The 14,891-nt window shown below is 38.0% G+C and overlaps 1 protein-coding gene across 1 annotated transcript in view; it reads left to right on the top strand.

The window, feature by feature from the left end:
• LOC122086544 (diacylglycerol kinase 4-like) overlaps nucleotides 1-11,534 on the top strand; it is a 52,809-nt gene extending 41,275 nt beyond the window's left edge. The window contains exons 9-11 of the mRNA XM_042655447.1: nucleotides 6,219-6,306; nucleotides 8,881-8,997; nucleotides 11,155-11,534. Coding sequence (XP_042511381.1) covers nucleotides 6,219-6,306; nucleotides 8,881-8,997; nucleotides 11,155-11,313 — 364 coding nt within the window. The 3' untranslated portion in view covers nucleotides 11,314-11,534. The remainder of the gene's footprint in view (nucleotides 1-6,218; nucleotides 6,307-8,880; nucleotides 8,998-11,154) is intronic.
• Nucleotides 11,535-14,891: the final 3,357 nt, after the last annotated feature.

Raw genomic sequence — 14,891 nt, 5'->3', positions numbered from 1 at the left:
TTGAGTCGCGATGTTCGAGTGTGCTTTGGTGGCTGACCTTGCCATGCTCTCCTCTTGTTACATGACAGACCAACGGTGTCCTGGCGACTTTGGCATGCTTTCCGCAAGGCTTGCAACCCACAAGGTTTCCAGTTTTGCACGGCCGACAGCCGCCTCGCCGAAGCCGTCCACAAGGCCAGCCCCCCCTTCGCTGCTGTCACCTTCGTGAGGCTAGATTCAAGGCCCGTGCCCCACTATCGTGCCTGCCTTTTCCGCCAGAATCCCGATTCACGTCTTAACGGCTGGAAGAAGTTGTGATGAGACCTGTTGGTAGAGTTTAGTGGAACCTTACCTCCATTTTTCCTAGTCTGCCCCTTCTCCTCCTTTGGGCTTCTGGGTTCCTGTTCAGCCCATGTAGGCTTTTGAATTGTAAGTTGTTGGGCTTCAAGCTCTTGTTTTCGGCTTTGTGTTGTATTAGACATGTCTCAAATGACATGTCTTCCACTCCTCAAGCCCACTGAGCCTTGGTTGCTATCCTTTTGGACTTTGGTCTCCTTTTTGGGTTACTTTTTCTTTTAATGCATTTACTAATTCACTCAAAAAAAAAAAAAAAAGTGGAAGTTGTGATTTATGCTAATCACTGACTCCTCCCCCATAACCGTAAGAGTTTGACCCCCTATTATGTTCCATGTAGTGCATAACCTAACTAGGGCATAAAGGGAAAACACAATAATAAATAAAGAAGAGGAAACAAGGTGAAGTTGTGATTAATGCTAATCACCAACTCCTCCCCCCTTTCGATAACTCCTAACAAAGGGATTTAGAATTAGCAGGGGAGAAAGTGAAGTGAAAGATTGATTTTCAGGGGGAATCAGAAAACAGAGTAGGAAGTTCAAGTGAATATAGGGTAAGTATAGGGGAGTGAGAAATTTTCCCAAGAAAAAATGCCGAGATATCTCCATGGAACCAAAACTAGGTTTGGACCTGATTCGTTGAAATTTGAGTTTCCAGTCTGGGTCAAGCCGGTCTAGCCATGGAAGTGCAACTGCAGCACTGAGGAATCTAGGCAAAGGTCTGTGAAGAAAGCACATCAATCAGGTGCCTAGCAATCTGATTAGTACAATCCCAGATGGATTGACACTTGGTGAGACCCTCTTATCGGGTGAAGTGCATATCCAAATCTTGGATGCTTCTGAATAGTCAGCTGTTATCTCTCTTTTAATGTCATAAAAAAATGCTGCATTTTTTTTTGGATAAATAAGAATGCTATTCTTTCTGAAGGGGTATACCATCTTCTATTCATGTTTTGAAATAGAATTAAGAGGTAGAATAAAAAAGAACTAATAGGACGCTTTGGCTTGACCGATCTATATGGTATGTCAGGTAGACAGCCGGTACCTTATTATAGTCTGTCATTATAAACCTGTGACTGATTTCTAGTGTTGCGTCAGGTTGACAGCCGACACTTATTGTAATTAGTCATATACCGTCAATCTTTTTGCATGGATCCTTGCACTCGTCCTTGCTTGGAATCTCCATGTAGCCGACCCCATTAAGTTGGGATAAGGTTTTGGATTATGATGAGTTATTGCAGCTCTGAATCTCACCATCCATGTAGCCGACCCCATTAAGTTGGGATAAGGTTTTCCCAACCCCATTAAGTTGGGATAAGGTTTTGGATTATGATGAGTTATTGCAGCTCTGAATCTCACCATTATTATGATGAGTTATTGCAGCTCTGTTTTAAACCGGAACTACTTTGCATCTCGTCCAATCATCTGGCATTTTCCTTGTGTGCAAAATCGTGTTATAAAGGTTGCTTAACCAAAATACCCCATATAGTCCTAAGTCTTCCACACCTCAATTGGTCCTCATTAAGGCCTATTAACTTGCCTACTTTCATCTTTATGAAGGCTTCCTTAACTTCAGCCACTCCAACCTTTTATATATATATATATATATATTTATGGCATGTGATGTCTTGATGAGTATGCATTCTTCCGGGCCACTCCTACTGGAAGTGTCTCCATTTAGTAGATCAGAGAAGTACATTTCCCATCTCTGCATAATGTCCTCATCCCTTACTAGGACTCTACCATCATTGATTGTAATGCATCTTACAGGATTGAAATCTCTACCCCTCTAGTTTTAGCTATCTTATAGATAGCTTCCCCCCACCCCTTTAGTGTTCAGATTATAGAGGTCCTCATATTTCTACACCCTTGCTATCCCCACAATCTTCTTAGCTTCGTTTCTGGAAGCATTGTACCTCTTTTTATTTTTTTTCTTCTTTAGTCTTTTACCATGTCTTAAAACTAACTTTCTTAGTCGTAATGGTTGTCTAGACCTCATCATCTCACCACCAAGTCTCCCTAGGATCATGGTTTAAAGTATCTCCGATACCGATACGATACCCTCCGATACGTATCTTAAATTTATCCGACCAATACAATACACACCGATACGATACATGAAAATTTTAAAATCCTTTCGTATCGATATATATCCTATGATACATACCGATATGCATCAATACACCATAGATACACATTGATACGATACGATATGCATCGATACGACTCTATTAAAAATATAAAAACGAGGTGAAATGTACGTATCGGTATGTATCGGTATGTATCGGTGAGTATCAGTATGTATCGATTGGTACGTATCAGTGAGTATCGGTATGTATCGATAGGTGCGTATCGGTACGTATCGATATGTACCAATACAGTGCGCTACGGTCATATAATGGATTTTTTGAGGGGTTTTGTTCCAAAGTTGCTGTCAGCCATATTTCTCTCTAACTAAAGTGGAAATCAAGGTTAGGAACAAGGATTTTACATTTATAGGACAACTACAAACCTTGAATTCTTAGTGCGATACCCTCAATTTAGTGTTTATGCATAATACATGTTATCAATAGCTTTCTTTAACAAATTCTTTAGGCAAAAGTGTTTAAAAAAATATTTCCTATCCATTTATGTGTGTATCTTTAGCGTATCTCCGATACTCTTCGATACGTATCTTAATTTTGGCCGACCGATATGGCGACCGATACCGATACTTCAATCCTTGCCTAGGATCCTAAAAAATACCTCTCACTTCCCCTCGAACTTCTTTAGCAACCTTTTTAATACATATCGTCGTCTCGTTTCACATCGTATTGGTGTCTTCCTCAAAGTCCCAATTTTCTTGTTTGAGCACTTATCAATAAATGTATCTAGGGAATGTCCTCTTTTAATCTCCACCACGTTATCTTAGGGCGAATAGGTCCCTTGTCCTACCTTTCTACGTATTGAGAGACATATCCAAAACCACCAGTCTATGTTGAGTGGTTATGCATAAACAGATGTACTGCCATATTTACATTTATAGTCATAAAAGTTTTATGATAATTGCGGTTTATATGTAATTGCAAGTTTGCAACCAACTAATATGAATGCCAGTACCATGCTCATAGGTATCATAACTCGATGACTTAGAGATCTACTTTAATTGCTTCTATATAAATGTAGTTTTTGGGTGGTAACTATTTTACTTTGTGTATATTGACATTCCTTTTGATAAAATGCTGTAAAATTTCCTATATTTTCACTTTCTTTTTAAAATTTCCAATGTTTCCTTTACTATATAATGTTCCTGTTAACTCTCCCCAAAATCTCTGTAACTATCAAAATTCGAATCATGGTCATAATAAGTATGTAGTCATGCATATTTAGCATTGCCTACTATTAACTCTGGAAATTATTCATGGTTTAGAGCTCATCAGATCGGTTCTTCAAGCTTCTTACATTTATTGGTCTGGTATAAATGGGTTGCCAAAATCCACCGTTTCCAAGCTTGAATCAATTTTTGGCCTCTTTTCTTTGGGAAGGAAGTGAATGCTCAAGATATCTTAGGCCTATTAGTTGGGCTGCTGTTTGCCTTCCTAAAGTGGAAGGAGGTCTTGGCCTGAGGCGGATCAAGGATGTCAACTCAGCTGGTATCATCAAGCTGATTTGGAAGCTGCTCAATAAGAAAAAGAGTATATGGGTCGACTGGGTATACTCTTACCTGCTTCGGTTAGATTCTATCTGGACAGTGAAAGCCCCCTCAGAAGCATCTTGGGTTTGGCGCAAGATCATAGCTACCCGCTCATCTATCTCAACTGCCATTTTCTCTCAAATTGGGGATGGGGCCTACACTTTTCTATGGCTTGACCCTAGCATCCCAAAGGGATTCTATATCATTCCACAAGTCCCAGAATCATTTATAGTGAGATTGTCCAAGCTTGCCCATGTGGCAGATATTTTATCCTTTGGCAATTGGACCCCCCGGCTCAATCCTTGTCCCAACTTGCAAATATCTGGAACTCATTGTGAGTCATTCCGGAATCCCTCTAGCAAAGTTATGACTCAATCCTGGAAGCCTACCTCATCTCAGCTCTTCACTGCAGAGGCTGCTTAGGATTTTGTCAGAAATCATGGGCCTCCCTCTCCTTGGCACAAGCTCATCTGGTTCAAGCACCACATTTCCCGCCAAAGCTTCACAGCATGGAGAGTCTTCTCTAAATCCTTGCCTACTCAAGCTTTCCTTATTCAGCTAGGCATTCCAGCAGATTCGATGTGCTTCCTTTGTGGTAATGAATTGAAAGCATTGACCATCTCTTTTTCTCTTGCACTATTTCCTTCTCTATTTGGAAAGGAATCCTAGATAAATGTTGGCCAACCAATAGGAGAATTCTTCTGCTTCATCAGGAATGGATTTGGATGGGTATGACATTTCAGGGAAAGTTCATCTGTGACATTGTGAGAAAGCTCGCCTTCTGTGCAACCATAAACCAAATTTGGATGGAAGGAAATCATAGGAAATAGACCTCCAACTCTCACTCTCTTGAAAAGATTTGGGGCTCCATATATTTTGATGTCAAGACTAAGATCTCTCTGATTTCAACTACTTGTAATCCCTCCCCTAGAAATCATCACAGTGTAAATTCCTGGGAGCTTCCTAGCTCCATCATCAGGAATGTCTCCTCTCCTTGAGTTTTGGCTTTTGTTTCTTTCCTCTCCCTCCCCTTCTAAGGGGCTGTAAGTTTTTCCCTTTTCCTCTTGGTAATGAATTATTTATTCACCCCCCAAAAAAAAAGTATTTAGTCATGCATATTTAGCATTTCCTACTGTTAACTCTGGAAATTATTCATGGTTTTCTCATATTGCCCTGTTCTTTTCGTTATTTTAGGACATTGGGAAAAAGATTCCCTGTGGGAAGACAAAAAAAATATATATATAGAAATTGTGAACCACTGCTGTGAGTTCAGGTGCACTTGGAATAGCTATAAACATCATATTGTTTCTGAATTTAAGAGCCCTAGATTCTAGTGAGAGCTCTTGTGGTGATTTCGATGACTACAATCAAGTGAGTTTTGTTTGGTTTTTCTCTCCTCCCTCCTGTGATTGGGTTGACTCAAGGTTAAGCTTTAATGGACCCATTGGTAGAAGTGAAAGAATTACAGAAGAAAGTTGAAACCAAAATGTAATATAATGTTTGGTTTCCTCTTCTGTTACCCATAAGGTGTCACCTTGTTTGAGGTGCAACCCCATTTGAAATAAAGCAACTTTACTTGCTGTTCATTATCAGCCATCTGTAGACAACCACTCCATGAGAAGTAATAATGATCATTAGATTCCAAATTTCAACTGACAATCTCCTTGCACTTCCAGATTCCTTCCGTATGGACAGTTTTGCCTAATGGTCCTATAACGCTCTTCAAAGAATTGTTCTATCCTTCATATCAAGGATAGTTCAAATTAATCATCTGAAACATTTAAGTTGGATTCGTATGTGTTCCGGATGAATAAATCACCCCCCCCCTTCCCTCTTTTTTCCTATGGACTATAGAGTCATACATGCAAATATATTATATATTTCTAAGTTTTGCTATATTCGTTCTTTTCTTTATCATAGAGAATACACAAAAAGTTACTATGGCCATGGAAAACCAAATGTTCACTTTAGTAATTTTTCTTGTCTTGTGGTGGTAGTATCGGTCATTACTCTCTTTTTTGTGGTCAACTCTTTTCATCCTCGCTGCTAACTATTGTTATTTTCTGTTGTAACTTTTTTTTCTAAGTTACCATATTAAAAAAAAATAATAATAAATAAATAAAAATAAAAATAAAAATCATATGTTATATCAAAGAAATTTCATTTCTCAAATCTTTGTTATATGACTTATTGAGATTCTTTTCGTTCTGCAGTGTTAGGGCAATAGTTGCTCTAAATCTTCATAATTATGGGAGTGGAAGGAATCCATGGGGTAATCTAAAGCCAGAGTATTTGGAAAAGGTATGCATCTTTGCACATTAGACTGACCTATGGACAAGTTTTCAAGTATCGGAATTGGGCAGCTTATCGGAAAGCTAGTTTTAAGAGACATATCAGAGAGACAGTAGATGCACATTGATATGCTTATGATGCATGCAAAACAAGTGTTTTTGAGCATTTTTCACCATACATAAGAAATAAATAATGATATCTAACCAAAAAAGGTTATCTACACCATTGTCATTCAAATCTTCATAGCAAGTGCAATATCAAATCTATTAATAAATTAAGAAGAAGTTATTCAGATCTCCTAGGTCCTTTTTAAGTGGAGAGGGGATCTACTTAGGTTTTGGACAAAAAATCAAAGTAAGAAGAAATTATTCTTTTAAAACTAGGATTTTTGGGTTTCAGCAGCCTGTGATCAGTCCAGATCGGTAGTGTATTGGTCCGTATCAGTTCTGTATATAAATATTTTTATGTATCAGTTCTGTATCATACTATCATATTGACATGGCCAATCTCGATACGTATCGACCTTGTACCATGCGTATGGACATTCTCTAGTTGAAAATAAAGTTTCACCAATAATGGTTTGGTGTGACGTTTACAGTAAACTTAATTATGATACAACTAAATGCAGAGAAATAACAAGCGTTTCTGTTCTGGCCTTCTACTATGTTATGAGTTAATATCATAGTGTGAGTTTTGACAAGCACAGAAATAAGAACTGGGGGTTCCTGATCTGGATACATTTGGAAACTAATTTGTGGATAATGTACTACTACAACAACAACAACAAACAGTCATCTAGAGTTTGGCTTGTCATCTTACATGCATCCCCAAGGTTTTCACTAGAATGGAAAATTCTTTCATGCATCCCCAAGATTTTCAGTAGAAATCGGAAATTCATGCTTCTAGATTGGTATATACTAAATATATTTGAACTTCACCTCAACAGTCAACTCAACTAAGCCTTGTCCCAATTAAATGGGGTCGGTCACATGGATTATATTTTTTCAGTCAAAACTATTCAAAGCCATACTTCTTGTCAACCCTAATCCATGCATTTCTTTGCTTACTTCTCCCAAAACATTTTAGGTCTGCACTTTGCTCTTTTAGCTCCTCCAATCTGAATCATGGTGATCCTCCTAACCATTGCGTTCAGATGTCTATATTGTTATGTCTATGCCACTCAAACAACTTTCTCTCAACTAAGCACGTATCATAGCTGTTGAGTTATGTTATTAGCTACCGCAGGGGTATACTTGTCATACCCTGCGGTAGATTAGTTTACTTGTCTTTTATCTCTTCTTTATGTTTACCAACCGTACACAAGGGTAAGTTTGTCATTTTATTTGTATTATTGGTTTAACCTATTATATAAAGTTATAAGGGACTGACGGTAGGAGTATTCTGTCTTCTCCTTCTATCAGCAGTCTTCTCTTCTCCTCTGTCTCTAGATTTCTCTTCTTCTTCTTCTCTTCATATTGTCTTGTGCTGATACAGGTTATTAGTTTCTGATCCTGTTACAATAGCTACTCCTAGATTACCTCTAATGTGTCCCCCTTTTTCTTTTTTTTTTTTTTTTTTTTTTTTTAACAACTCATCCATCTCAACATCCTCATCTAAGCTGCACTAATTTTATTGCTAGTTTGTTTCTTCGCCACTCCACATTCAGCTCCACACATCATTGTTTTTCTTAAGCTGTCATAAAAATTTCCTTCAAGTATTAGTACATGTCAATGATGCAATGATTAGGAAGCTCCTCTCCAGTTCATCAACTTTGCTCTACTTCTATGTGCAGTATTATCCTCTCCTTCTTTCTTCTTCATTAGATTTATTGGTCTTAGATATCTAAAATCATCACTTTGAGGTAGCTCCCTGTTATTAATGATCACTGCCCCACTTTAAATCCTACTTTTACTAAACCCATACTCCAAGTTCTCTGTTTTCTTATGTGGGACTTACCAATGTCATGGAAGCACTGATGGACATACTAGGCCACTGGTAAGTGCTGCTGTTCTTCACCTTCACCGCCTGTTTTTTTGTCCTTCTCAATTGTAAGCTTCCAATTCTTTTTCTGGCTCTGTTTTCCATTGGGCATTCCCTCTTTTAAATATTTTCGTCTGGGATTCAGTTATATATTTTTTTCAGCTGTTTTTTCCTAAGTTGCTGCATCATAACATGGTTAGGAAGACGGATGCGAGGAAGGATTGGATTTCATTTGGATGAAAAAAAAAAATTAGTTGAAATTTTTAAATTTGAGAGTTGGATGTGTTACTATCTGAGGTTTGGGTGGAAGATAGCCTGGTATATGGTTTCTTGGGCTCTGGTCAAGCTCATGATCATAGGACAATGTGTTACTGACAAATGATTTCTGACAGACCAGGATTATTCTGTCAGAAAGTTCCCCAGTTTTATTAAAATGTTTGGTCTGACATAACTCTCTGCTCCCCCCCCCCCTCTTCAACCCAACTGATATATACATCTGAAAATTAGTCACAGTTGGATCATTTTACTTTCATGGAATTCTTACTAATTGTTTTGATTTGTATGGAGTAGTCATTAACAAATTTTTCATTATTTACTCTTCAGAGAGGCTTTGTTGAGGCCCATGCAGATGATGGCCTTCTTGAAATCTTTGGCCTAAAGCAAGGATGGCATGCTTCATTTGTCATGGTGGAGCTCATCTCTGCCAAACATATTGCACAGGTACTGCAGATACCCCCTAGTATGGACTATTCTAGGCCTGATACATGGAAAACTCGACTATCATGATGCAGATACAATTATTTCATTGGTCAATAAATGTATGTGGATTTTGAAGTCGGAGCTTAATTTTTTAATCTGTTTAAGTAGTGTAGCTATTTTATATATTATTGAGATTTAAAGTGGGTCATTTAGTGGTATCATTATTTGGTTACATTGAATAGCTTAATGTGAAAAGACGATTGTCCATTCGGACCTGTATGAATTATACTTGAATGTGAAAACATATGATTGGGCAGTCAAACCTTTATGTATTAATATTTGGTGGAGAATAAACTTCCTTAATCAGGAAAGGCACATACAAGACCTAGTTCCATGGTGTATGCTATTTGCTGATGATTTTGTTCTTATAGATGAGAGAGTGGAAGGGATTAATGCTAAACTGAAGCTATGGAGATCACGTTTAGAATCAAGAGGCTTCATGGTAAGTAGAACGAAGACAGAATATATGATGTGCCCCTTCAGCCAAACTAGTGGAGGGGATGGAATTGTTAAACTTGGAGAATGGGAACTACCTCAGAGTGATTGTTTTAAATACTTAAGATCCATCATTAGCAAAGAAGGTGACATAGAGGACGATGTTGCCCACAAAATTAAAGTGGGATGGATGAGATGGAGAGGTGCATCAGGAGTGTTACGTGACAAACGCGTGCCTATCAAACTTAAGGGAAAATTCTACCGGACAGTTATACAACCAGCTTGACATATGGAGCGAAATGTTGGGCAAGCAAGAAGAGTAATGTGAATAAACTGAGTGTAGCGGAGATGAAAATGCTGAGGATGTTGTGAGGCAAGACCAAAAGAGATAAGAGTAAGGAATGATTGCATTAGAAGCGATGTGGGAGTTGCCCCCGTCCAAAACAAGTTCCGCGAGAACCGGTTGAGGTGGTATGGCCATGTCCAATGGAGACCTATGGATGCTCCAATGAGGAAGAGTGACTAGATTCAGTTGGATAGAGCCAGAAGAGGTAGGGGTATACCCAAAATGACTATTGATGAAGTAGTAAGAAAAGACATGCATATAGTAGGACTAGATTGTAGTATGACGACGGATAAAGTTTTGTGGAGTACAAGGACCCGAGTTGACAACCCCTTGTAGGGGATGTTCCTGTGATGCTTTGACTTCGACGTTTACCTGCTTTGTACCTCATCTTGCCTTATGTTGTCTCTTTATATTCCTATTCCTATATTGGATCCATGTAGCTGACTCCATTAAGTTGGGATAAGGTTATGATTGTTGTTGTAATCAATGAAGGGGCCGTGTTTTATAGAGGGGGATGGTTGAGTATCTTATATTATTGACAGTTTAAGAAAAATAAATAAATCAATCTTTGATTATTAATTGAATAACAAATGAAATAAATGAAAATGTCAAAGAGGAACAAACAGAAGCGTTTAATATTGACCATTCCTAATATTATGTTCTTGTATATTTGTTGGTTTTCTACTACTCGATCCTTATAGGGAAAGAATTCATAATTGTATTCAAGGGAATAAGCTCAGTAAGAAACAAAATTTTTGACAGGATGCATAAAAAGAGTTAAAGTCAGACCTTACATTCGGAGTCAGGCCTGCTGGTTGATAAGTTAACTGGTTCCTTCCTGACATTCCTTACAATTTCCTGCATTAAAGCTTCTCATGTGTGTAAAACATCCCCTCCCCCAAAGGAAGTGTGCTGAAATATGAAGAGAAAAGTTATGCCCACAGTAAAAGCATGCATCTTCTTTTGTTTTTTCCATGACAGTCTGCAAAATAAATCCTGTTTTGCATTTTCCTGTTTTATTTTCTTGCCAAATCAATTCTCTTGAATTGTTATTTTGTTTTCTTAACTACAAAGACCAATATTTGATGAAAGGTCTAATTTTCTAGTGGTTGTCAAGATGCATCTACATGTTTTCTGGTTTTAATGCAAGAGTATCGTTTAAGAAACTATTTTGTGACTTCAACTTTCAAAATATTGTGCTTGATGTTGTAGTCCATAATGAATTGATGATTAGCACTAGTCAATAACCATAATTGTGACTTTGATCAGCATTTAGAGTTGGGGACTGGTATATTACTGATTTCATGTTACTCCTTTGGATTTATGCTCTCTTTCAGGCTGCTGCACTTAGGCTAGAAATCAGAGGTGGGGAGTGGAGAAATGCTTATATGCAGATGGACGGGGAACCATGGAAACAGCCAATGGACAGAGAATATTCAACATTTGTGGAGATAAAGAGGGTCCCTTTTCAATCGCTAATGATAAATGGGGAGTGATTTTTCTGGCATTGATTTAGTTTATATATTGAAGTGAGTTCAAAATTAAAATTGATTTTGGACACCATGTAAAGCCATTTGAAATCTCCCGTGGGCTTGTAATTAATGTTCTGCTGCTTAATTGGCTAGTTTCTCAAATACTGTTGTACTTTATTTTATTTTATTTTTTGTGAGTTCTATATATTTCTATTTAATTTTAGCAAAGAACAACTTCTAGTAAATGGCACTACTTACGCATGGTCTGCTAGTGTTTGCACATGTTGTGGAAAGGTGAAATTTCGTCTCCACATCGATGGTGACCTTAAAATGATTACCCATGGTCCCCTACATGGGTTTTGCGTGAGTTGTGGAGGAGAACAAAGATGCATGGAGAGTTTGGTTTGAATCATACTATGTTCATAGTTTTACTGTTGTGAACGCTTCAATGTGTTATTTCAAATGTAAGTGAGCTTGCCTAATAACTGTGAACTTGCATAATAACTACTGACATTTTTTCAGGACAGAATGGTGCATTAAATTATTAAGATCAAAAGAAAGCAACCTAGAATGGTAACAGATTTTTGTAGTTTCTTGACAAAAAAAATTTGTTTGAAGTGATAAGAGGGATATGGTTCCATCTAATAGATGGTAAAGTTTGAATAAGGCTTGAGGTCAACAGGTAAACCAAACAGCAGTAGCCATACATATCTATCCAGCCTCTCCTTAAGCTAGGAGGTTTATGTTTATAAGTTTATCCATATCCCCTTAAAAAAAGTTTCCTCTAAAACAAAATCCTCCATTAAGGTTCTTATAGATTGGGCTGCAGGGAAATTAGGATTGGGAGGTCTTCCTCCAAGTTTTTCGGAAGATTACTGAAATTCATTAAAATCTCCCATTAAAATAAAAAAAAGGGAGGTTTAGATTGCCTAAGAAGGTGGACAGTAATTCCCAAAACTGGTTACCTGAGGATGGATTTGTGGAGGATGGGGAGCAGAGAGATCAACAAAACTCCATAATCTAGCTATACAATGGTCTTCACTAAAGACAGCTATGAATCTCTAGCCATATTTTACTTTCATACATGCATATACCAAGAACGCACAATCCACCTCAGAAACCCTCAAGAACCAGAGCCTTCAATGAACCCAAGAGTTTCTAAATGCTTCATGGGTTTCGGACTTTAGGTAACAGTATATGATCAGCCACTTTGCATTTTGTTTCACAAAAGAAAATTAGATATCAGGTAAATAACACTGGTAATGAGTTTTCAAGTCTTTTCTCTTAAAGGACGAATTTAGCCCAAAATAACCCACCCGCAAAAGATCTATTATTATTATTATTTTTTCAGAAAGAAAAAGTTAAGATTAGAGGAAATGAGTGAAAACTTTGTTGTCAGGATTGCAAACAGACAGATGATCGCTAACTTGGCCAAAAGAACAGTTACCTCATTTGTAAGTCTGAGCTAAAAAGACAAATTAAAGAGAAGATTATAAACATCAAAAAATAGAGGGACAACCTCAAAGGCCATGGCTTGCTATCAGTGTATTTGAAAATTCTTCCTTTTATAATGTCCAACTAATCACCAAGTATAATTTTGAACATTTCACTATACTCTTCTTTTTCTTCCTCCTCTTCGTCTCCAACCCTCCATTCTCTTTTTTTTTTTTCCTAACGACGGGTATCTATACCTTTGGCCTGACTAGTCCCGCAGGCCCATATTGACCCCACAACCCTCCATTCTCTTGTTCTCTTGTTTCTCCTTCCTTCTCGACATTCTAACTTGGTATTAGAGCTTATGGTGTTGGTTTGAGAGTTGTGCTGCAAGTTTCTCACTTTTCTTTTTTCTCTTTGGAACCCTAGGTTACAAAGGGATTCTGAAGAAGGATCTACCATGTGAAAGGATTGAAGAAATCATGAGATAGGCATGAAAGAAGACTATTGTGACATCAAGGGGAGTTTTTCTTTGAAGAAATAGGCACTTGGAGCTTACATCAACAACTTCCAGCCCTAGGAAGTTTTACTGCCAGCCCTGGGAAGTTTTTTCTCCCTCTCTATCATCCGACCAACTTTGAAGTTGGAACCGAGCTCCCTTGGATCGCCCCAGGGGCCCCTACAAAACCCCATGTTGTTGCATGGTGCTTCAAAAAGGTGTCTCTCCAAAATTCTTTTTTTTTTTGTTAGAAACTAGCTACTGTTAGCCTTTTTTTTTTCTAAATAATGTGTATATTAGCTTCTTGTTGCCTTGGAATTGTAAGGAATGTTATTTGAGCATCATGTATTGCCTTGTGATGATGCTACACCTTGGAGAATATTAAGTTATTTACTATAGCTTTTGGTCCTCGAGTGCTGGGAAGGAATTTTTTGGGTAGTGTATATACTCTCCAGTTGTTTATTGGTTGTCATCCCTACTTTGTGCTGTTTTAGGGGTATCTTTAAATCATATTTGATCTCTCGGAACCTATGGAAGCTACATTGGGTGGGAAGAGTAGTACCAACCCCAATTCGATTGTCTTTGATAATCATAATACTCATATTTCTCTTGTGAAGTTGGATAGTAAAAACTATTTGGATTGGTCACAATCTGTGAAGCTATCCTTGTGAAGTAGAGGAAAACTAAGGTACATTACTAAGGCTAATAAGGCTCTCGCTGTTGCTGATCCATGTTACAAGAAATGGAAAATTACGAACTCTAATGTTATGATTTGGATGCTTTTCCCCATAAAACCTGAGATAGGCAGGAGATTTATCCAGAAGGAAATTTCTAAGGATAATTGGGATAGTGTTTTTAAGACCTATGACAGGATAGGTGACTCTAAGATTTACCAGCTTCTTCAATAGGCCCTTTCCATGAAGCAGGGGAACACGATTATTTTTTAGTACTATAATATTGTTATAGCACTCTTGTTGGAGTATGATTATTATTGAGACTCTCAATTGTCCAATTCTGAAGATGAAACCAAGGTTTATAGGTTCCTTGAAAAGGAGAGTGTTCTGATTTTACTAGGTGGGCTGAATTTGAACTATGAGTCAATCCGGATACAGATTTTTGGCCGGTCACCTCTTCCATCTCTTGATGACGTGTGTAGCTACCTATTGAGTGAGGAGACCATGAGAAGTGTTATAGATTCTGCAACTCACTTGAGTGCTCTGCTCTTTCTTTTACTACCTATAGAGAATGGAGTGGAGGTAGCTGAGGCCAAGGGTCATCCCGTGGAGATGATAGAGATAGACTCTGATAATATGATCATTGTGGAAAACAAGGGCATACTTGAGAGATGTGCTAGGTTCTTCATGGCCGTCCTTCTAATATTCGTGGTAGATCTACTACCACACATGGTGGCCACAAAGAAGGGGCTACAGCCTATGCTACTATAACAGAGACTGATCCTAGAGGATACTCATAGGAAGATACCAACTCCTTTTTCAATGATGATATTGCAGTGCTTCATTGACTCATGTCTCAGCTTGACAACTAATCTACCTCATAAGATACCTCACCTTCCGCTATGCATGTCTCCATATCTGCACCCTCCACTTCTCAGTCGTGGGTCATTGACTCTGGTACTACTGACCACATGACTGGTACATCTCATTATTAT

The sequence above is a fragment of the Macadamia integrifolia genome, chromosome 8 (genome assembly GCF_013358625.1).
Source record: "Macadamia integrifolia cultivar HAES 741 chromosome 8, SCU_Mint_v3, whole genome shotgun sequence".
Lineage (NCBI taxonomy): Eukaryota > Viridiplantae > Streptophyta > Magnoliopsida > Proteales > Proteaceae > Macadamia > Macadamia integrifolia.
Note: the sequence above shows the minus strand (reverse complement) of the source record. Positions and strands in the feature narration are given on the sequence as shown.